Source organism: Pogona vitticeps, chromosome 4 (assembly GCF_051106095.1).
Source record: "Pogona vitticeps strain Pit_001003342236 chromosome 4, PviZW2.1, whole genome shotgun sequence".
NCBI classification, from domain to species: Eukaryota; Metazoa; Chordata; class Lepidosauria; order Squamata; family Agamidae; genus Pogona; species Pogona vitticeps.
The window spans coordinates 237,517,021-237,538,281 of NC_135786.1; the positions used below are offsets into that span (position 1 = coordinate 237,517,021).

Consider the following 21,261-nt stretch of genomic DNA (forward strand, 5'->3'; position numbering starts at 1 on the left):
CTATTTTCCTTCTGCTTCTGCTATCTCAGCTGTCACCCACACGGCTGTCTTTTTTCACTGATGGTTCAGAGAGGGGGATTCGCTATCCCTTGGCACATGCCTGTGTCCTGCCATCTTCAGCGGGGTGGTAGATGCCTTTCAAAAGGGCAAGACAGAAATCCCAGGAGCCATCCTGGAACTCATCCTTTGCAGATCACTTCCACTGTTGCTAAGAGGTTTCTGACCTGTTGGCCAAAACGGAGTAACTTTCCCCACCTTTATGAAATATAGATAGCCATTTTTTTTTGTTTAACATATATCCAGATTAGGCCAGGGTGTAAATTTAGAAATGCAAAAAAACATAGTCATGATTTCAGAATTAGAGCACCAGGTTTTATTTCATGATTCATGCGATTACATGAAAAGAATGATAATGTGGAATTTATTTGGGAGGGGCTCCTGTTACCCAGGAGTGCTGAGGTCTCACAAAATAATTAATAGGCTTGGGCAGATACAACGAGGACTTAATTCATGATGACTTAGATGCCCTCAGGTTTATTTGTTTGTTTGCTTAATTTCTATATTGCCCACCTGGGCCACTCTGGGCGGTTTTGCACAGTGCAATAAAACAAAATATAAAGACAAAATAATACAAGAATGGGACCCTAATGTAAATAATCGATACAATATAGACAAATGAACGGTTTCCTCTGTTCCCAGTAGGGCGTCGTAAAATGTGTAGTTTGCAAACACTGAAACCAAGGGACCATGTTTCATTGTGCTTGAATGGTCTGATCTGGAGAAGCAGATGCCTGTCATGGCTTTACTATTTGAGCAGGAGGCGCCTCGCCCCACCCAGTCCCAGGGGGCAGAGGGCCATTCGCGAGAGCCAGCTCCACCCCATTCATCAGCTGCTTAGCTCCACCACCTTACATTTTCCCATACAGGTCACTGTCCAGATTAAAATGCATACAGGAGTCTTGTTTTGTGGACATGGTGACTAATGTGATCTGAAGGACCTATAACTCCCATAGGGTGTGGCAGATGATTCTTTCAGCCCCACATGGTTGAACCTTTTTCAGGGCATATGTATGTGGGAGTAGAACATTCGTAAGATTCATAGTTTGCAAATAGAGATGGGCACAAAATGAACCACACACCAGAAAAACCAACCCATCGGGCTGATTCGTGGTTTGTTTCGCAAATCAGTTCGGGGATCTTGTTTTCCCTCAACAATACGAAGTGCTGAACTTTTTTTTCCCCTGGGCATTTCATTTTGTACCCATTCCCCGTGAGGATGGCACTAGTGGACATGGAGGAGGAATCGGGGCCCATTAGGAAGGCAATGGGAGCATTGGGAAGGGGGCAAGCAGTGGAAGGCAGGAGCAGGTAGGTCCCCCCCGATATTTCTTCCACACACTTCCCCCTGGTCTGAAAGGGCTCAGTAGAAGGACAAAGGACTCTGGGGGTGAGGGATAATCCCACTTCTGCAGTCCTTCTCCACCCATTATCAAGGGCCATTTGGTGCATCTGGTCCTAATCTTTCTGGGAACGGAAACAGTTCATTTGGGGGGGGGGGTTCGTGGCGGGTTGTGCCTCACCATGAACCGCAAACCAGCCCGATTCCTTGTTTTTCCCGGTTCACGCCTATCTCTGTTTGCAAGCATTGAAACCAAGGGGGACCATGTTTCATTCTGCTTGAACGGTCTGATCTGGAGAAGCAGATGCCTGTCATGGCTTTACTATTTGAGCAGGAGACACCTCGCCACACCCAGTTCCAGGAGGCAGAGGGTCATTTGCGAGAGCCGGGTCTGCCCCATTCTTTGGCTGCTTAGTTCCACCACATTACAGTTCCTATAAAGATCAGAGAAAACACTGTTCAGATGGAAGTGTTGTAAATGTGGACCATTGCTGGCGTGATCTGGATGACCTATATAGCTCCTGTAGGGAGTGGTAAATTATCTTAGCCTCACATAGTCGAACAGTTATTTTTCAGGAGAGATATATAAGCCGTATCAAGAAGGATGCTCCATTCCCTGCAAGACAGATTTGCTTACCAACGATGACGCCACTTCTGATCTTCGTGTTGGCCGGAAACATCTTCATACAATCAAGTAAGCCGCCTTCTACTTTTAATTTCCCTGGGAAATTCAGCCCCTCCACTTGTCCCATGTAGCAAGTTGGCCTCACATTCCAGATTTTCACCCTAAAACTCCAGTTGTGAGGTCCTTTCCCCATGCTTCATCCTTGGGATCAGAAATTTCATGCAATGAATGTTTTTAAACTAGCATCTGGGGATTCAGTTTCAGGGCTTCGAGAGATACTCCCCAGAGATGCTTAAAGTCATGCGTATATTTTGGGTGGCCATGTTAGCCCTTAAATTTATCATAGTGTCAACATTTTCTGTTTGTCATATACACACAACACTTTGCGATTGTTAGTGGCAATCCAGTTGGTGATATTGCCAGGTTCTGCCCTGAGAGCTTTGAATCTTTGACTGCTTTTCTAACATTTGACGTTGGGATTTTACATAAAGCCACCTTTGATTTAAATATTCAGCATGTGACTGCATTTCACAATTGGCATCTTAAGTTTTTCATTCTTTCTTTATACCAAAGCACAATTTAAAATTACGGATGCATATCACAGATAGATAAACATGAAAAACAAATTAAAATGTTAGAATAGTTTGACTATTTTTGGTTTGTGATGGTCCTTACCATTCTAGACGTATGCCTGTACCCAGATTCCAAGGATTTTTATGGGTTAACTCTAAGCAGGACTCAGAATGTGATGAGACAGAGAAACAGCTCACCTTTTGGACCGCTCAGGGCACAGAGCAGTGGGAGCTATATTCCAGCAATTAGACAACATTCAGCAGATTGCAAACCATCCCAGCCCTGCTCTGAAGCTATTCCTGTATTCCCAGAATGGTTGCTTTAAGAGAGATGGCTCTCAACAGAGCGACTCTTCTCAGTATGATCGGATGCAAATCTTTATCATCGTCGGATTGCAAACATCCTCTTGGTGCAGCACACTATCGCAAGTGGACGGTCTCTACCCACCTGGAAGGGCGGCTGTAGTAGCAGTCCATTGTAAAATGGGGAATGACTTTTCCAAAGCTTAGAAATGTAACGTGCCAGCTTCAAGGTGATGATTCTAACATATAGAGCCCTAAATGGTTCGGAACCTCGTTACCTGGTTGCACCTTGACTCCAGAACAAGGTATCTCCAGATACCTAGCTGGGCCCTTCCCCTCGCTGGCAATGTTTAAAAAGCTTTTTAAAACCTAGCTGTTCAGAGAGGCATTTTATTCTCCTCCATCAACAGAATTCTGATGAAATGATCAGCCACCAGGACTATCATCCCACCACTTTAAATGCTGAATGTGTAAACGTTAAATTCTTGTGATAGTTTATTGGCTTTTATGATGTTGAATTTATTTTTATGTGTGTCGTGATGTTTTATGGTCTTTGTTATGTTCTAAACCACCCAGAGTGACCTTGGCTAGATGTGTGGTTTGTTTGCTTGTTTGTTTGTTTCTTTGTTAGTTTTTGGAAGGCAACTCCCCCAAATCCATAATTCTGAAGGTTGCCGTCCAAAAAAGCGTTATTTTCAAGATCCAGACTTACCCAACAGGACTTCCTTGTGGCCAAACTCCAAAAAGGCTCTGATGAAAATCTCTAGCCTAAGCAAATGATATCCACACTATCGTTTTTTTAAAAGACCTCACTTCTCGTTTATTTCTGACAATGCAATGCATCACAAAGCATAGAAGAGCGCCAGCCGCCCCCAAATGCAAGCTTTTCCACTGGTCTGTTCCCTGCCTCCGTCCTTCAAACATTTTCCTTTCTTGCAGCGGGTTCCATCAAGTGCTACACGTGCAACACACAGCTCGACAACGGCAACTGCAACAAACAGGTCGACTGCAACCAAGGTGCCAGAGCCTGCAAAACAGACGTGGTTGGTAAGACTGGTCAGCAGATACATCTCCCTCCCTTCTTCCTCCCCTTCATCTAGCAGAGTTTGCTGTAGCTCCGTGTACAAGATATTAAACTAAAATCACTTTTAAAGTGTTTTATGGTCCCTTCCCGCTTTTCTTTTCTGGATGATTTTATTTTCTTTGTTGCAAAAAATGGCAGGAAAGAACATCCTTTCCAGGTGCCTGTGTACGCGGGCATATGTCCCACTGTTTTTTCTACTCTGGGGACGGGCTGGTTCTCTCGTTTTGACAGAGACCGCATGATGTAAGTGACATGTGAACCAGCCCATCCTCAAAACCTTGCCACACTCACCTCTCTTTTCTAGGTGCTCTGTTTTGGTTCAGTTCTAGCAGGTGTAATCTCTCTGGAAACTAACCAAAGCGGCTGGCTGGGTGGCCGGCTGGCTCTCCCTTTTGAGAAGCCACTGAACAAACTTAACCATCTTGCTTCTTAACAATCTTGAAAAACAGAAAACTTCCACTCTCCTTTGGAGGGCAAGGGAATAGAGGTTTTGCATTTCTTTTTAATCGCTCCTGACCTATTAGCCATGCTTTGAAAGGATTTTTTAAAAGTCCTATCAAAGCATCACTGATGTACTCTATCAGTTAGCAAACCTTTAAAAAATTTTAAGTTCAAAAAAGGAACAGTTTTGTCATCCATCCGCTCTAAAGCTGAGCTGAGAAGGCATTTCTCATCTAGCCATGCCTTTAGTTTCATTCAATTTATTCCAATATTAGTAATTAAGGTTTCTGCGATTTTAAGAAGCACTGCCAAAGTACACATAAGCTGTCCTCAAGAAACAGCAAACCGAACGCGAGGTCTCTCGGTAACAGTGCTAATCAAGACATAAGCTGAACCAGAACCAAAAATGTAACACAAGTCCCAACATAAAAGCTACCCGGAATTTTCAGAATTTGCATGCATAATTACGAATATTGTTGAAATACTCAGATTGGCAGTGTATAATTTGATTTCAAGAGCTTCGTTGTGGAAACAGATGTCCTTTGGCCAATCCATTTAAGACAGTGAAATGAAGAAGTAATCTGCAGATTTTCGTCTTGGGTGTATTGTTTCTTTCGGAAATTCTGCATCCAGTTGGTGGCTACACTCCCATGGGGGCTTAAGGCAAAAGATAAAAGGGAGGGGGAAAGGCTGAGGAATATTATCTGGAACATAACTGGCTTCTGCATCCTATAGCAGGGAAAGAAGCCTCAAAAGGTGTGGCTACACTGGGATTTGTCCAGGTGTTGGGTCTACTCTGAGATAGCTTAGTTTGTATCTTTTTCCCAGCGAATACATTATGTAATCGCTGGAGCAAATCAGCCTGTCCCCAGAGCATCTCCACCCACACCTTTTTATCTCCCTGTCAGGATTAACTTTTTTTTTTTTAGATGCGGACAGAATGGCACCATTTGGTTCACTTCCATCAAATGCAATTGCTGGGATTGAACCAAAGTTGTTGATTTGCTCCTTTCAGTTTCCCAGTTTCACTAAGTGCCCCTTAAGCAGAATTAAAAATGTCCTTTGCTCCTCCATGGAGGGTTTGAGGGATAAAGCAAAGGTGTCTGGGATTTTTAAAAGCCTATTTAGGGCAGCACTGAAGCACCGTAGCTTTCAGAAAAAAATAAAATAATTTAAAAAAACTTCTTCCCAGGAGAAACAGAAGTGGGCGAGAAGAAGAATTTTGTTGTTGTATTCGAGAAAGCTTTCATGGCCGGGATCTAATGGTTGCTGTAGGTTTTTCAGGCTCTTTGGTCCTGTTCTGAAGGTTGTTCTTCCTAACGTTTTGATAGTCTCTGTGGCTGGCATCGTCAGAGGACTGGAGTAGGAACTCTGTCTATACTCTGCCAGTCACAGAGACTGGCAAAACGTTAGGAAGAACAACCTTCAGAACACGTCCAAAGAGCCCGAAAAACCCACAACCACCAATTTTGTTGTTCTTTCTTTTCTTTCATTTCTTCCCATTTAAAGGGAACCAAGCCAAATTTGGTCGCATGTGGTGTGGACGATGGGTAGATGCAAGGAAGCTTCAGCGGGTCTAGAACACAGTGACCTGCTTAGTTTGCGGGGCAGCTAAATTCAGCCATATTTCTCTAATCCTGGCTTTCCTGCCTTGGCCTTCTTATGGACTTCCTAGTCAAATTCAAGGTGTTGGTGTTGACCCATGAAGCCCTACATGGTTTGGGACCTTGATACCTGTCAGAGCCTCTCTGTCAATAAACTGCTACCCTTATCATCTGTTCTTCACAGGCCTTGTTGCTATGGACGTCTAAACTGAAGGAGACCAGGAAGGTCTTGACTAGGAACTGGGTCTTCTTGGTGGTGGCTCCATCTTTGTAGAAATCACTCCCCATCATAGGTTCGCCAGGGCCTCTCCTTCCAGGCCTTTTTCAAGCTATTTAAGGCAGAGCTCTTTAAAGAAGCCTTTAGTAATATTCTTCCCCATGATAATTTTTCTGTTGAACCTCCCTTGAATTTATCTCCTTCAGTTGTCACCACATGGCTTTATTGTCGCTGTCTTTTATTGTTTTGTTGCTATATCAAAGTCTAATTTTAGTGTTTGTTCGTTGGGAGGGTGGCTGGGTTTTTAACTTTGTTCACTGAATGAACAGGGAAAAAATGAGAAAACAAGACTGAAGGGAGATAGGATAGTCCTTTTCAAATACTTGAAAGGAAGACGTACAGAGGAGGGGCAAAATCGGTTCTCGATCATCCTAGAGTGGAGGACACGGAACAATGGGCTCATGTTACAGGAAGCCAGATTTCATTTGAATATCAGGAAAAACTTTTTACCTGTTAGAGCAGTACAGTGGTGCCTCGCTTAGCGATGTTAATCCGTGCAGCAAAAATCGCTGCTAAGCGATTTCATTGCTATGCGATATTTAAAAGGCCATAGAAACGCATTAAAACATGTTTAATGCGTTCCTATGGGCTTAAAAACTAACCTTATGCGAAAATCCTCCATCGCGGCGGCCATTTTCGGTGCCTCTAAAGCAAGGCAACACAGCGGGCAGCCATTTTGTTTACCCGGTGGCCATTTTGGAACCACCGATCAGCTGGCCAAAAATGGGGGCTTTGCGATGATCACTTCCCCGCGGTCATCACAAAGCCCCCGCCAATCAGCTGGCCAAAAATGGGGGCTTTGCGATGATCGCTTCCCCGCGATCATCGCAAAGCAAATTTTCCCCATAGGGAACATCACAAAGCAATTACTTTTGCGATCGCAAAAACAGCGTCGCAAAGCGATTTCTTCGTTAAACAGAGCGATCGCTATGCGAGGCACCACTGTACAACACATGGAACCCATGACCTCGGGAGGTGGTGAGTGCTCCAGCACTGGAGGCATTCAAGAGAAACCTGGACAACCCTCGGTCAGATCTGCCTTGATTTGGATTCCTGCCTTGAGCAGTTGGTTGGATTCAACAACCATATAGTCCCCTTCCAACTCAATGATTCTATCATTTGATTTTTTTTAATACACAGAGAGAGAGTATACTCACACACACACTATATCACAGCAAATGCCCTACTATGCCAGTATACGATTTTAAATGACCCTACCTATTTAAGTCCAGCCTGTTTAGCCATCCAGTCAAATGCTTCATGGATGGTGCCTACATCAGTGGGAACCACAGACACCCACCGACCCGCTCGATTTTTCCATCTTCCCTCCAGGTGTCGTCGGCCTTTTCAACGTCATCACCAAAGAGTGCGCTTCGGATTGCAACCCGTACTTCAAGGACTTCACGGTGGGCAAGAGGAACATCTCCTGCTGTTACACCGATCTTTGCAACGTCAGCGGGACCCACGCCTTCAGAATGAACGGCGTCTACGTGGCCTTGGCCGTCCTCGCCAGCTTTGCTTGTGTCTTTCTCGGAAACAGGTTGTGAGGCGCGGGACGAGCGGGATCCAGCCGAGCAGAAGAGGAATAAAAATCTAGATTCTTTCCAGTTAAAGCTACATTCAAAACCACATGTGGGATTTCCCTGTGTAGGTCTCTTGCAGAGCAGTGATGAGGGGTTACTGTGCTTGGAGAAAGGTGACAGATTTTTGTGAACTGCTTATTAGGTAGGAATGACTTCTGTGCCATTCACATATGTAAAGGACAGTGTCCCATTTTGTAGTACCACTTATAGTCTGTCATGGATTAGATTCTGCATTTTCTCTACAAATTTTCCTTTTAATCAAGTTGGGGCCAGTGAGGTATTGATTGACTATTTAGGGTAAAAGCCCGGGGGGCTCAATATCATCCAGGCAGGGCTACTTTCTGCAAAACCGTACCTTATCAAGCTTCAAATCCTCATGACTGTGGCCCTAATTTCTATCTAGGTCAAATCAAACACCATGCCTTATAGGTAGGAGCATTCGAAATGCTTTGCGTGGAACGAAATGACCCCAATCAAAAGTAATCAGAATGCCACATCACTGCCTTTCCGGTCTTAACATTGAGAAAGGCCGAGCAGATTAATCTCACTGGGGCCTCACCACGTGAACATGGGGTCCAGCGGGGATAATAGAGACACATTCTTTTCCAAAAAATTATAATTGTCTAGAAAGCCGTTTCCCCCTTTTAGATGCCATTTTTCATGCAGACTCTGAAAGGCCACGGTTTCAGTAGCCTTTGGTGAAGTTTCCTACTCAACATCTCCTCAAAACCAAGAAATGGATTCATAAATCCACGCACAGGCTGTCACAGCTGAGGATTCATGTGCTACAATGCTCCTTTGTGGAGCCAAAATTTTTTAATCCCTAATGCATTTAAGCACATGGGAAACTATGAAGGGAAGGTCTTGTTCATTTACAGCCATGGTTCCCAACCTTGGGTCACCAGATGTTCTTGGACTACAACTCCCAGAAATCCTGGCCAATACAACTAGTGAGTGAAGGCTTCTGGGAGTTTCTAGAGAAGGTATAGATGATTATAGAGCATTTGATTATTTGTTGAGGGACACTCTGCCAGCCCTCCCTCCATGGGAGACCACATGCATTGTGTTCAGGAGGTCGCAGATTCTATGTTCCGTAGGACCTCTAGTGAAAAGGACCTCCGACAGAAAGGAGAGATCCTTTCTGGACCCATGCTCCACTGAAAAAGAGGCTACAAAGGATCTGGTAGTATTGACACACTCTTCTGAAGTGACCCTAATTCTTGCAGAAGTGGTGGAAAACCCTGTTTGTTATAGCACATGATTTTCCTTATCTGCGTTCCTTGTATTTAGCGTGCTTTGTTTCATGAAGATTGGTGAAAATAAACATAGGTTTAATTTGCAAGGCTGTCTGCTGAGGAAATTCTGATGTAAGAGAGGAAACAGAATGATCGTAGCAAACAGATGCGCCCCGTTTAAAATCCACTCTGATCCTAAAATGGAAAGGATGACACAATGATGCATCTCAAATTTCTAGGGTTTTACCTTTTTTCAAGGCAGTAATGGAAAGGATAATAGGAGAAATAAACTGGAAGGTAAAAACTATGTTAAAATGTATTTGGGAGGACTGGTGAGTAACTGGCCATTTTAAGCAAATGCAGAAGAGTGTGGAAAAAGAAATCAACACGCTTCTTCTTACATGCCATCAGTTCACTTCCAACCCATATCAATTGTACGAAAGACCTAGAATGTACTGTCATGAACAGCCCTGATCAGATTGTGCAAACTCAAGCCTGTGGCTTCCTTTACGGAGTCAATCCATCTCCTGCTCAGTCTTCCTCTTTTCCTACTTCTTTTCACTTCTCCCGGCATTATTGCTTTATTGCAGATTCTCCCAAGACAAACAAGCCATGCAGGATAAATAAGAGGGTTATGCAGGTATCATACTAAGAGGTTTTTACATGCTGATCAGACTTAATGGTCGATCTTGTGTTCTCCTTTGATCATGCACTTTTATTCTTACTTGTAAGTCACGTTGGAACTACAGTCTATTGAAGGATGCCACAGAAATCCTAACAACAAACAAACAAAAAAGATTTTTAAGAACTCATGTGCGAAACGATAAAGCAACCATTCTTCTTTAGAACTGCTCAGCAATGACCATTGATTAGTGGCAAAGAAAAAAGACCAAAACCTAACAACAATGTCACATCGGAAATTCAACCAATAGCAGAACAAATTTGATCTATCATTATTCAGGAGAAATTAATGATTTTAAAACAACATCAGAGGATCAGGGGAAGTGAAATTATTGTTTTTGCCTGTCCTTGACCAGTGGTTCTCTAACTTGGGTACACAGATGTTTTTGGACTGCAATTCCCAGAAATCATGGCCAGGACAGCAAGTGGTGAAGGCTTCTGGGAACTGCAGTCCAAGAACATCTGGGGACCCCAGTTGGAGAACCATTGTGCTAGACTATCACTGATGCACTGAATCACTTAAATTTTAAAAATATATATTTTCTTTGCTTTGTGTGTAATGCTGATTGACAAACTGCCTGCATCAGTGATGTCAATAACAATTCACACAAAGGCAAAGATTTTGTTAAAAAAATTAATCTAAGTGATACAGCGCAAAAGTGATGATCTAGCAGAGACAATCACTTGTGCTGGAAACAAACTAAACCAGGTCACCCCTACTTGCAGCAAAGACATAGAAGCTCAAAAAGGTGCTCGCAGGCATGCTCTGGTGAGGAACTGGCTCAATCTAACAATCAGGTTTCTGATTGCCGGAAAAGAATAAACCAATCCAGCCCCGCAGTAGAACAAACAGCGGGACAAACGTCCGTCTGATTGAGTCCTAAGTCTTGCACAAGTGCTGAACTCTGCAGGCAGTTATGAGTCATGCAATGGAAAAAAAGAGGCAACGTTCAGCCTGCAAGTCTTAGAAAAATACAAACCCATCAGCAATGCCTTGCCCCGGAGGCCAATTACATACCCTCTGTTTTGTGACCTGAGCAAGCTAAGGAAGGTTCTATAGTTTCATTTAATTCTCCCTGCAGAAACCTAGGTTTCTTTTATGCCTTCCAGAGGAACAGGACATCCTTGCCTTCTTACAAAACCAAGGCTGTAATGCAATGCAAGCATCAACGCCTCCCCCCCAGGCACCATCCAGTAAAGTGCACTAAGCCTGCAGAATGGTATTGCAGAAATATTGTCATTCCTCTACTCCTCCTTCCCTCCCTCCCTCCCTCAATCCTCTGCCCCATTCAAAATTTCTGACACCTTGTGAAAACCCAAAGAGGAATATACTACTTTGCTCTTGAAGCTACTTCCTACTGAGACTAACTAGCATTTGTGCATCATCATCAATACAGTGGTGCCTCGCATAGCGATCGCTCCGTCTAATGAAGAAATATCTTTGTGACGATGTTTTTGTGATCGCAAAAGCAATTGCTTTGCGATGTTCCCTATGGGGAAAATTCGCTTTGCGATGATCGCAGGGAAGCGATCATCGCAAAGCCCCCATTTTCGGCCAGCTGATCGGCGGTTCCAAAATGGCCACCGGGTAAACAAAATGGCCGGCCGCTGTGTTGCCTCACTTTACAGGCACCGAAAATGGCCACCCCATGGAGGATTTTTGCTTAAAGTTAGTTTTTAAGCCCATAAGAACGCATTAATGGCGTTTTAATGCATTTCTACGGGCTTTTTAATATCGCTTAGCGATGAAATCGCTTAGCAGCGATTTTTGCTGCACGGATTAACATCGCTGAGCGAGGCACCACTCTCTATATATTCATCATAACAGTCTCAAGATTTCCAGATGAGGAGCATTTGATGTTCCCCTGAGGTTTCTGGTCTAAAATCCAAGATCAGGAGTGTGGGCCTTGTTGTGTCATGGGATGGGCCTTTGTGACATGCCAGATGTGAAGCACAGATCACAATATAGCTAATATAGTGTATTAAGAGACCTTTAAGGGATGCAACCGGGCAATGTTCCCTCTCATTTTCAGACCCACTGGGTACCCTCTGCACACTGGTTCTGTTGCAACCAGAACCAAAGGGGCTGAAAATGATTGCTATGTGTTCACAGGCAAGGAAAAACACTGTGTGGAGGGAGGGGGGGAGTCCTGGCCACACAAGCAGCCACAGACCTCAGAGGAAACCTAGCAACCAGGGATTCCCCTGCCAGAAGGTTCTTTATATTGCCTTATATAAGCCTTAGACGAGGCTTCTGGAGGACACGGCTGTCCATTTTCGTGATCAAAAATTGTTGGAGTTTTTACAACCTCGCATGTTGCCTGGAGAAAGTGTAGACGAGAGGGACCTTTCTGGGCTGGGGTAACTGTCATTCTATTCAGCACACTAACCAATCGTTCCTCCCCTGCCTCTGAAGTCAAAGAGAGCCGCCACACCTCTCTACTTCAGTGTCTTTTCCCCCTCTCTTTAGTCTGCTGAAGCTTCTTGTTGAAAGCAGTCACGTTTGACAGTTTGCTCTTTGATCTGTTCAATTGGAAGTAATGAGTAAGTTCCAGTTGAGAAGGAAAAGGGGTGGATTACTCTGGGGAATTTGGCTATGCGGATCCCTGCACTTCTGTTGCGCAGGTGGAGAAATGTATCCAAAATTTCAAAACTTTGCAATGAAAATTGGTCTTGCAAGTGAGAGGCAAGAATGGGAGGTTACAGCCATGCCCAATCCACACTGCCTGTTCCTGCTTTCAGCTAGTTCACCCACAAATCAAACTTTCTCCCCCATCATTGCTGTTCCATGAGTCATTAGGCAGGACCTGAGACCAGGTAAACATCTGTTATTCAAGCAGCCCATAATGCCAGCCATCTGAGTAGGCTTGGAGGGAAGCCCAAGGTTTACAAAAAACACAAAATCTTTAGAGAAAATTCCCTTGAGGAAACTCCCGTGGGACATGGTTAACAACTCAGAGGACAGTGGAATACAAATGACAGGGCTAGATAAATAAATCCACCCCACCTCGCCCCTTGGGATTTGAGCAGGCCCAGTGGAACTATGGGAACAGAAAATCTAGGGAGATCAGAAAGGATGGGACCCTGGGGAAGGCTTTTTCCACGCTGCAAACCTTTGTTGCAGGTCCTCCTTCTGTGTGCTCATAGCTGAAGCCTGGGGAAGCTACTGTTTCAACTACAACTTCCATGATTCGTCAGACAACTAGTAGTTGCTCCACTAGCGGGTGGATTATGGGAACTGTAATCTTAACAAGTCACTTTTTTCCACATTCCAGCCATCTCATTTTCCCTGAAGCAGGCCACAGAAACGAATGTATAGCGAAACAGACAAGAGACATCAATGAGGGAGACCTGAAGGTTTGCAGGAGCAAGAAAAAATATATATAACTTGGGGTGGGTGGGGGGAAGTCATCAACATCACCATCATCATCATTCCACAGCAACAACTTCCTGTGTAAGAATTAAGGGAAAGGAATGCCCCACCCATCATCTTTTTCCTTCCTTTCTCATTCCCTGGATGTGATTTTATCTCCACTCCTCCTAGAATCTGAGTTTAGCTAGGAGAATTCCTGAATCGTAGTCCGGGTTAAATATTCACGTCCCTTGAAGTCATTCTGGGTTCCTCACTTCTATTCAACCGACACAGCATTGTTCCTTTAATCATCATCCTCTTAGAACTGCAGAGCTGGTAGGGACCCTATGGATCATCAAGGAGGTCAAGGAGGCCCAGAGGAGAAATCGAACTCCCAACCTCTGGTTCCATAGCTGGAGACCAAAGCCAGTGAGCCGTTCACAGAGGCTACAGAAATGAGGTGGATCTCACCAAAAAGTAAAACGTACGCAGCAAAAGGGCCCATGTGTCGGTTCGGTCACAATGTTCAGCTAGAATTTGGGAGGCCTGGGTTCAGATTTTTCTGCCCACGAAGCTCCCTGGCTGATCTAGTCAGGCTGGTCCCAGTCTGTTCCACTGCCCAAGGGTGTCGTAAGGACGAAGTACGGGGAGGAGCGAAAGAGATCCACATACACTCTCTTGATGTGTCGGAGGAAAAACAGGACATGAACATTACAATTTTTTAAAAAAAGAAAAAGGCAAATTCAAGAACAGCATATGGTCCGCTGCCTGAGTGCAACCCGATTTTTTTAGTGCGGTCTTTGCCACCCACATACATGCAGTCAAGCCAAATTGCATTTGGCCACTCGGTCAGTCTATTCAAGGCCAGGTGTTAAGATCGTGCATAGTGCCTATCTGGACACAAGTCAAAGTGCTGGTTTTATGCTATGCATCTCTAAATGGCTATCTCAAGGACTGTGTCTCCCCTTGTGAGCTTGCCCAGAATACAGAACTGTTGTTGTTGTTTAATCATTCAGTCGTGTCCGACTCTTCGTGACCCCATATGGACCAGAGCACGCCAGGCCCTCCTGTCTTCCACTGCTTCCCGGAGTTGGGTCAGATTCATGTTGGTCGCTTTGGTGACCCTGTCCAGCCATCTTGTCCTCTGTCGTCCCCTTCTCCTCCTCTTGCCTTCACATTTTCACACTTCACACAGTACAGAACTGCAACAAGCTCAAAAAGCACCTGGGGAGAGGTTGAAACCTTTTCCTCTGGAAAAACACTTGTTTGACCGGTTCAACCCATGAACTTTAGCTGTTACTGAACTGGACTGAAACTCTTTCACAAGGTGAGCCCCAGGCTACCGCTGAGATAAAAATGGGAGTTTCAGCACCTTCAGCCTTTGGAAATGATAGCCCTCTGATACTACTAAAGGCGATCTTCCGAAGACGTGGTCTCCCCCACCAAATCTTTATACTACACTTTGGAAAGAGAAACCATCAAGGTCCTAAACCTGTCTTTGGCAGGAGAGCTACGAGCTTAGTGCTAAATCAGTGGTTCACAACCTTGTGTCCCCAGAGGTTCTTGGACTGAAATTCCCAGAAATCCTGACCAGCAATTCTGGGAATTGCAGTCCAAGAACCTTTGGGGACCCAAGGCTGGGAACCACTGCACGAAATGATCTGATGTGCAATGGAGGGATGATGACATCTGATAGCTATTGGAAACACAGAAGCCTACCGTATGTTCTTCTGAGTCAGAGCCTTCTTGTAGCCCTGACACTCCCCAGGGCTTCCCCTCCTACTCAGCATTTCCTGGTGGTCCTGCATGTAGACCCCAAACAGATCTGGGTTGGAAAGAAAGCCTGCCAGTTTCAATTTCCAGCTAGGGCTAAGAAATTGTTGTTTAGTCATTAAGTCAAGTCCGACTCTTAGTGAACCCCCATGGACCAGAGTTCACGGCCTCCCAGAGTTGGGTCAAGTTCATGCTGGTCGCTTCGGTGACCCTGTCCAACTATGTCGTCCTCTGTCGTCCCCTTCTCCTCTTGCCTTCACACGTTCCCAACATCAGGGTCCTTTCCAGGGAGTCTTTCTTCTCTTCTCATGAGATGGCCAAAGGATTGGAGCCTCCGCTTCAGGATCTGTCCTTCCAGTGAGCACTCAGGGTTGGTTTACTGAATTTGACTCAACTCCGGGAGGCAGTGGAAGACAGGAGAGCCTTTACAACTAAACAACAACTGAGATGTAACTAGGGCATGTGCCACCGTGGCCAGATCAGACCTCTCTAGAAACGGGTACAAGCTGGCACGCTAGTTTTAACTGTCCAAAGGCACTCCTGGCCACCGCTGAAAGCTGGCCATCCCGGCTCAGAGAGGAATCCAGGTGCACCCTTCGGACTGACCAGCAGCACCTCTTGTCTGGATCAAGTTTCCATTTATTTGCCCTCAATCAGATCTTTGCTGATATCAAGACACTGATCTAGAACTGAAATCAAAATGGACTCAAGAGGACTGCCACAAAACATACGCACGCCATCTCTCTGACCGAGCAGGTCCCAAGAAGGACCAGGCTGGGAAGGGAGGAGGAGGAGTGGCCTCAGACCCACAAGGAGGACCTTCCTCTTAACCGGTCAAGGAACCGGTTTTCTTCCTATCCGTCTGCCCCTAAGGTCCAGGTCGGAGTTGGGAAGGCGCACTACGAATCCAGGGCAGGAACGGCTCCCCAGGCAGTTGGGAGGGACCCCCTGAAAACAGACTCGGATCAAGACCAGTCTCCAGAGTTTAGTGGGCCGTGATGGAGTCACTCCTCGCTGCTTGGATTACTTTCCTGGCATCCTTAGAGCTCGGTAAGACAAACCAACTCCCCATGCACGTCTGTTTCTAAGCTTTCGACGATCGAGGATGACATTGGGAGCTGTGCTGGGTTAAAACGAGGGCCGGTTGTGCTCTCTCAAGGAGACAGACACACCGTCAGCCCTGAAACCTCAAGGAGAGACCCTTCCTTACAGTTACCTGATGGACCTGAGTCCCTAGTGGGTGGGTTGGGTTGGTTAGTTGGTTGGTTGGTTGGTTCAGTTTATATCCTGCTCCCGTTAGTGCCGAGGGACTACTCTGAGTATATTAGGATGCTAATAGATTGGACTTTCCTTCACGGTTGGAGCCAGAGAGCGGGTGATTTACGATTAGAGAGTTTGACTGGGACATGGGAGACCTGCAGTGTTGTCTCCAACAAGGCATGGCATTTATTGCATTTATTGCATTGGCTGCTACTTGCTCATCATCGTTCCATCCCTCTTGCTCGCTCGCTCGCTCTCCCTCTCCCTGTCCTTCTCTCTCTCAGCCTGACCAACCTCACAGGCTTGTTGTGATGATGAAGAGGAAAACAACAAATAAATGAATAAATAACATTTAGGCTGCTTATTGCTGTTGTTGTGTGCCATTACGTCACCCGCGACTTACAGCGACCCTAGGAATGAGCCATCTTCAAAATGCCTGGACCTTGACAGCTCTGCTCAGCTTTTGCAAACTCCAGCCTGTGGTTTCCATGAGGGAGTCCGTCCATCTTGTACTGGGTCTTCCTCTTCTCCTGCTGCCTTCCTCTTTTCCTAAAGCATTATTGTCCTTTCCTGAGAAAATTGTCTTCTCATAACGTGCCCAAAATAGGGCAGCTTCAGTTTTTTTAACATTTTCATCTCTAGAGATGGTCCAGGCTTGATTTGATCTAGGAACCCACTTGTTTTGTCTTGCTGGCAGTCCAGGGCGTCCCCAGAGCCGTCCTCCAGCACCGCATTTCAGGTGAATCCATTTGTTGGCAATGGATTCTGGATTTTTTTTTAAAAGGATATTATTGTTTTAGTTGTTATTGCTGTATCATTAATGTACACAACATTTCAATAAGTTTTGTTAACAAGGGGGGGTCTCAGCCTTTTAAATGAACTTCCTACCATAGGAATAACATCCTACATGCCTTCTTAGAGGGTTTTCCCCCATCCTCTATCTGCTACATTTGTTCACTTTACAATTCTTGTTTAAAAAAATGTTCAGGGTTTCTAACTAACAGTTTCCTTTAAAACCTAAGGGTGTTTAATTCAATCTTTCATCTCACAATGGGTCTGATTGCCATGATTACAGACCAAGCTGAAACTCAGATATCTTCAGGGGGCATTTGGCTTCTCGGGAAAGCAGTCAAGGGGGAACGGAGCAAAGCATAGGTGCAGGTATGGGAAACGACACGAAAGAAATGCAGAATGTAGGAGCCCTGCTTTTTTTAAAACCACCGTTCCAAAAACCTCACAGGCAACACGACCACGGGCTAGGGGAGTCTCGTAATTACAATTGAGGAACGTAATTATTGCTCTTGCAGTAGAACCGATGTTAACCAGCCCTGGAGGGGAACTGGTTAAGTCCACGCCAGCTGCAAAATGTGGATTTTCCTCCACACCACAGCAGGGAATGGAATGGTTATATTCTCTCTCCATGCCTCCTCTAGACCTATTAATTGTTGCAGAGTTTTGAATTTCTGGTAAAATTCCTTTTGCTATGTAGTAGAAATACGGAGGTCCGTGGAGAAGAACAGCCACAAGTTCCCCAGATAGTCCACCCCTTTCTCATTAACTGTCCCCAATAACTCACACCAAGACGTTTGTAGAAAAAGGAAAAATCGAGTTTCTGTATTAGGCTGCTTGAAATGACAGATTTGTGCATGCTGCTTTCGTTACTATACGGAAACTTAAGAACCAACTGAAAAGATCAACAGCAAACAAACAACGGACACCCACCCCATTCAGCTGAGAAAGGGGTCTCTGAAATCAAGGGCTGGAAGGAACAATTGGTTAGTGCTAGATAAACAGTCATCCCAGCTACCTACTAAACTTTAGAAAAAACTCCCACCTAGTTAGCCTTGCATTTACCTAGTTCCCTTTTATTCATATTCCACGCATGAATAGTTGGCCCACGAGCAGTTTTGAGTTGCACCCAACCCAAGCAAGACCCTAAAGTAACTTACAAGTTCTTAAAAGTATTTTTTAAAATAATTAAATTTAAAGAAAAAGGAATTTTAAAACTATAGCCAAAATCCAATGGACACAAACCCACAGCCATGCACAAAATAATAAAAACAAACCAGTGGCAACATTCTTTAGTGTCATTCTGAGTGACAGCTGTTAAAAGAAAAACAGGTTTTGACATGAGACCAAAAACATGTGTTGTGTGTGTTTCCTTTAGAAGTGTTTCTCCACCTTTAGCCATATGCTGGGCCCAAGGAACCCATCTAGCCCACAGTCCTCTTGTGAGGAACAAAGGAGGTACAATTCAGTTCCCTGAGCATTTGCCCTCTGTGAGCTATGTCCTCAGTTAATTCCCTGTTGCAGCATTTTGAATTTTTGATTAAATCCCTCTAGTTCAGGGGTTCACAGAGCAGAATTAGCTTCAAGTTCCACAAAGTAGTCCACCCCCTTTTTTCTCTCTGGAGAAAATTTGCTTCGGGATGATCGTGGGGAAGCGATCATCGCAAAACCCCCATTTTCGGCCAGCTGATTGGCGGGGGCTTTGTGATGACCACGGGGAACCACCGATCAGCTGGCCAAAAATGGGGGCTTTGCGATGATCACTTCCCTGTGGTCATCACAAAGCCCCCACCCCCTTTTTTCTCTCTCATCGACTGGTACTTACAGTCTCAATAACTCTCTCTTGAGACATCAGTAGGAGAAAGAATAAAAGGATTTGTTACTTACAGTCGAACAGATCCAACTGACAAACGCGACTGCTTTCACCAAAAGACTTCAACAGACCCAAGAGAAGGCGGAAATTGCTAAGCAAAGAGCTTGGACGTCTCTTGCCGGTACCAAAAGATAACGGCAGGCTGGGATGAGGAGAGCTGACCCCTCAAGGTATCCTAAAAACATCCTGCCCCCCCCCCATCTGATTTCAGCAACTGCGCAAGACGGGACAGGAAAAGTACTTAGGTCAACAGAAAACACCAAACATCTTAGGTAGGGTTAAGAAGGAATGTTAACAGAAACTCAGGACAGCTACTGCCATTAAGGCCAGGTGCAGCAAGCTAGACCAACCTATGATTTTCTCAGATGTAGGACATGATCCTTTTTTCCAGTGAGAGCTCCAAAACGTGGCCACCAGGCACGCTGGCTATGGATTCTGGAGCTGTAGATTTTAACTCAGTAGTTACTGGCTTCATATGAAGTTTATCCTACGTAGGAGTCTCATGGTGCAGTGGTTAAACTGCAGTACTGCAGTCAAGCCTCTGCTTGCAAGCCCAGTTCAATCTCAGGTAGTCGGCTCGAGGTTGGCTCCGCTTTCCAAGGTTGGTAAATGGAGTGCTCAGCTCACTGGTGTCGGGGGGGGGAATGTGCAGTCTGCATCATTGTAAAATGCTCAGAGAGAGCTTTAAGTGCTATGGGGTGGTATATAAGCAGCTCACTGTTTGTGCTGAATCTCTCTCCGCCTGGGATAAAAACGTACCAAGGACCTGGGAGCCATTCTGATGCTCTTCCTTCCTGTTACAGCTCTCTCTCTGCAGTGCTACACCTGCGACAAGCCCACGGCCCTCGTCAACTGCGTCTCCATCAAAAACTGCTCTGTGGAGACTACGGCGTGCAAGACAACGGTGATCTCCGTAGATTCAGGTAAGATTTTTAGTACCAATCGTGGATGATTCCTGCAGCTCTGCGTTCGGCGGCGGGGTCCTTTGCCACAAGATGTCGTGACGAAGGGTGCCCACTTGTATCTTTCCTATCCCAGGATGCAGGGCACATAATCATGGGCTCAAGCGAAGGGAAGCCAGATTTAGAGCGAATATCAGGAAAAACGTCCTAACTGTTAGAGCAGTACAACAAGGGAACCCATGAGCCCAGGAGGTGATGAGTGCTCCAACACTGGGGACACTCAAGAGAAGATTGGACCACCCTCTGTCAGATCTGCTCTGATTTGGATTCCTGCCTTCAGCAGAAGATTGGACTCAATGGCCTTACAGGCCCCTTCCAACTTGCTTATTTTATGATTCCACGATTCTACCTCATTTTTGCTCACTTAAGCTCCTAGATTAGCTCTATACTAGAATTCATTCCAAAACAGGGGTGGGTGGGGCGAAGACATGGCATAAGAGATTTGGAGTGAAGATCTTGGATTTCTCAAAGAGAAATCTGGGTACAAATACCAATAAACTCTGTGACTTTGGGGTAGGAAGTGATAGAAAGGGACAAAAGAACAAAATAATAACAGAATAATGGAATAATGGAATTGGAAGGATCCTATAAGGCCATGGAGTCGGACAGGTGGTGGTCCAGCTTTCTCTTGAATGCCTCCAGAGTTGGAGTGATCATCACCTCCCGAGGTCACTGGTTCTAGTGTCGTACCGCTATAACAGGAAGTTTTCCAGATATTCAGCTGGCTTCCTGTAGCTTGAGCACATTACTACATGGCCTGCACTCTGGGATGATCAAGAACAATGTAACTGGAATTGGCCTTTGAAAAGCAATGCCATCAATTCACAGAGGGCTATCCAGAGGATTGGAAAAGATCAGTCTACATCCCAATCCCCAAAAAGGGCAGTGCCAAAGAATGCTCCAACTACCGTACAATTGCACTCATTTCACACGCTAGCAAGGTTATGCTCAAAATCCTGCAAGGTAGGCTTCAGCAGTATGTGGACCGAGAACTCCCAGAAGTACAAGCTGGATTACGAAGAGGCACAGGAACTAGAGACCAAATTGCTAACATGTGCTGGATTATGGAGAAAGCCAGAGAGTTCCAGAAAAACATCTACTTCTGCTTCATTGACTATGCAAAAGCCTTTGATTGTGTGGACCACAGCAAACTATGGCAAGTTCTTAAAGAAATGGGAGTGCCTGACCACCTTATCTGTCTCCTGAGAAATCTATATGTGGGACAGGAAGCAACAGTTAGAACTGGTCATGGAACAACTGAGTGGTTCAAAATTGGGAAAGGAGTACAACAAGGCTGTATATTGTCCCCCAGCTTATTTAACTTATATGCAGAATACATCATGCGAAAGGCCGGACTGGAGGAATCCCAAGCCGGAATCAAGATTGCCAGAAGAAATATCAACAACCTCCGATATGCAGATGATACCACTCTGATGGCAGAAAGTGAG

The 21,261-nt window shown here is 45.2% G+C and overlaps 1 protein-coding gene and 1 long non-coding RNA gene across 3 annotated transcripts; one reads left to right on the forward strand and one right to left on the reverse strand.

The window, feature by feature from the left end:
- The first annotated feature begins 1,661 nt into the window (after positions 1-1,661).
- Positions 1,662-9,230, forward strand: PSCA (prostate stem cell antigen). Its single transcript, XM_020811839.3, has 3 exons — positions 1,662-2,093; positions 3,839-3,946; positions 7,638-9,230. The coding sequence occupies exons 1-3, from the start codon at positions 2,042-2,044 to the stop codon at positions 7,850-7,852; spliced, it is 375 nt and encodes a 124-aa protein (XP_020667498.3). The 5' UTR covers positions 1,662-2,041; the 3' UTR covers positions 7,853-9,230.
- On the reverse strand, positions 1,926-19,732 carry LOC144588721 (uncharacterized). 2 transcript variants are annotated; one of them, XR_013544400.1, is made up of 2 exons: positions 19,611-19,732; positions 1,926-3,926 (listed from the first exon to the last, which is right to left on the reverse strand). It is a non-coding gene; the product is annotated as an uncharacterized LOC144588721 (long non-coding RNA). The 2 variants fall into 2 exon arrangements; XR_013544399.1 differs by lacking the exon at positions 19,611-19,732 and adding an exon at positions 9,849-10,018.
- Positions 19,733-21,261: the final 1,529 nt, after the last annotated feature.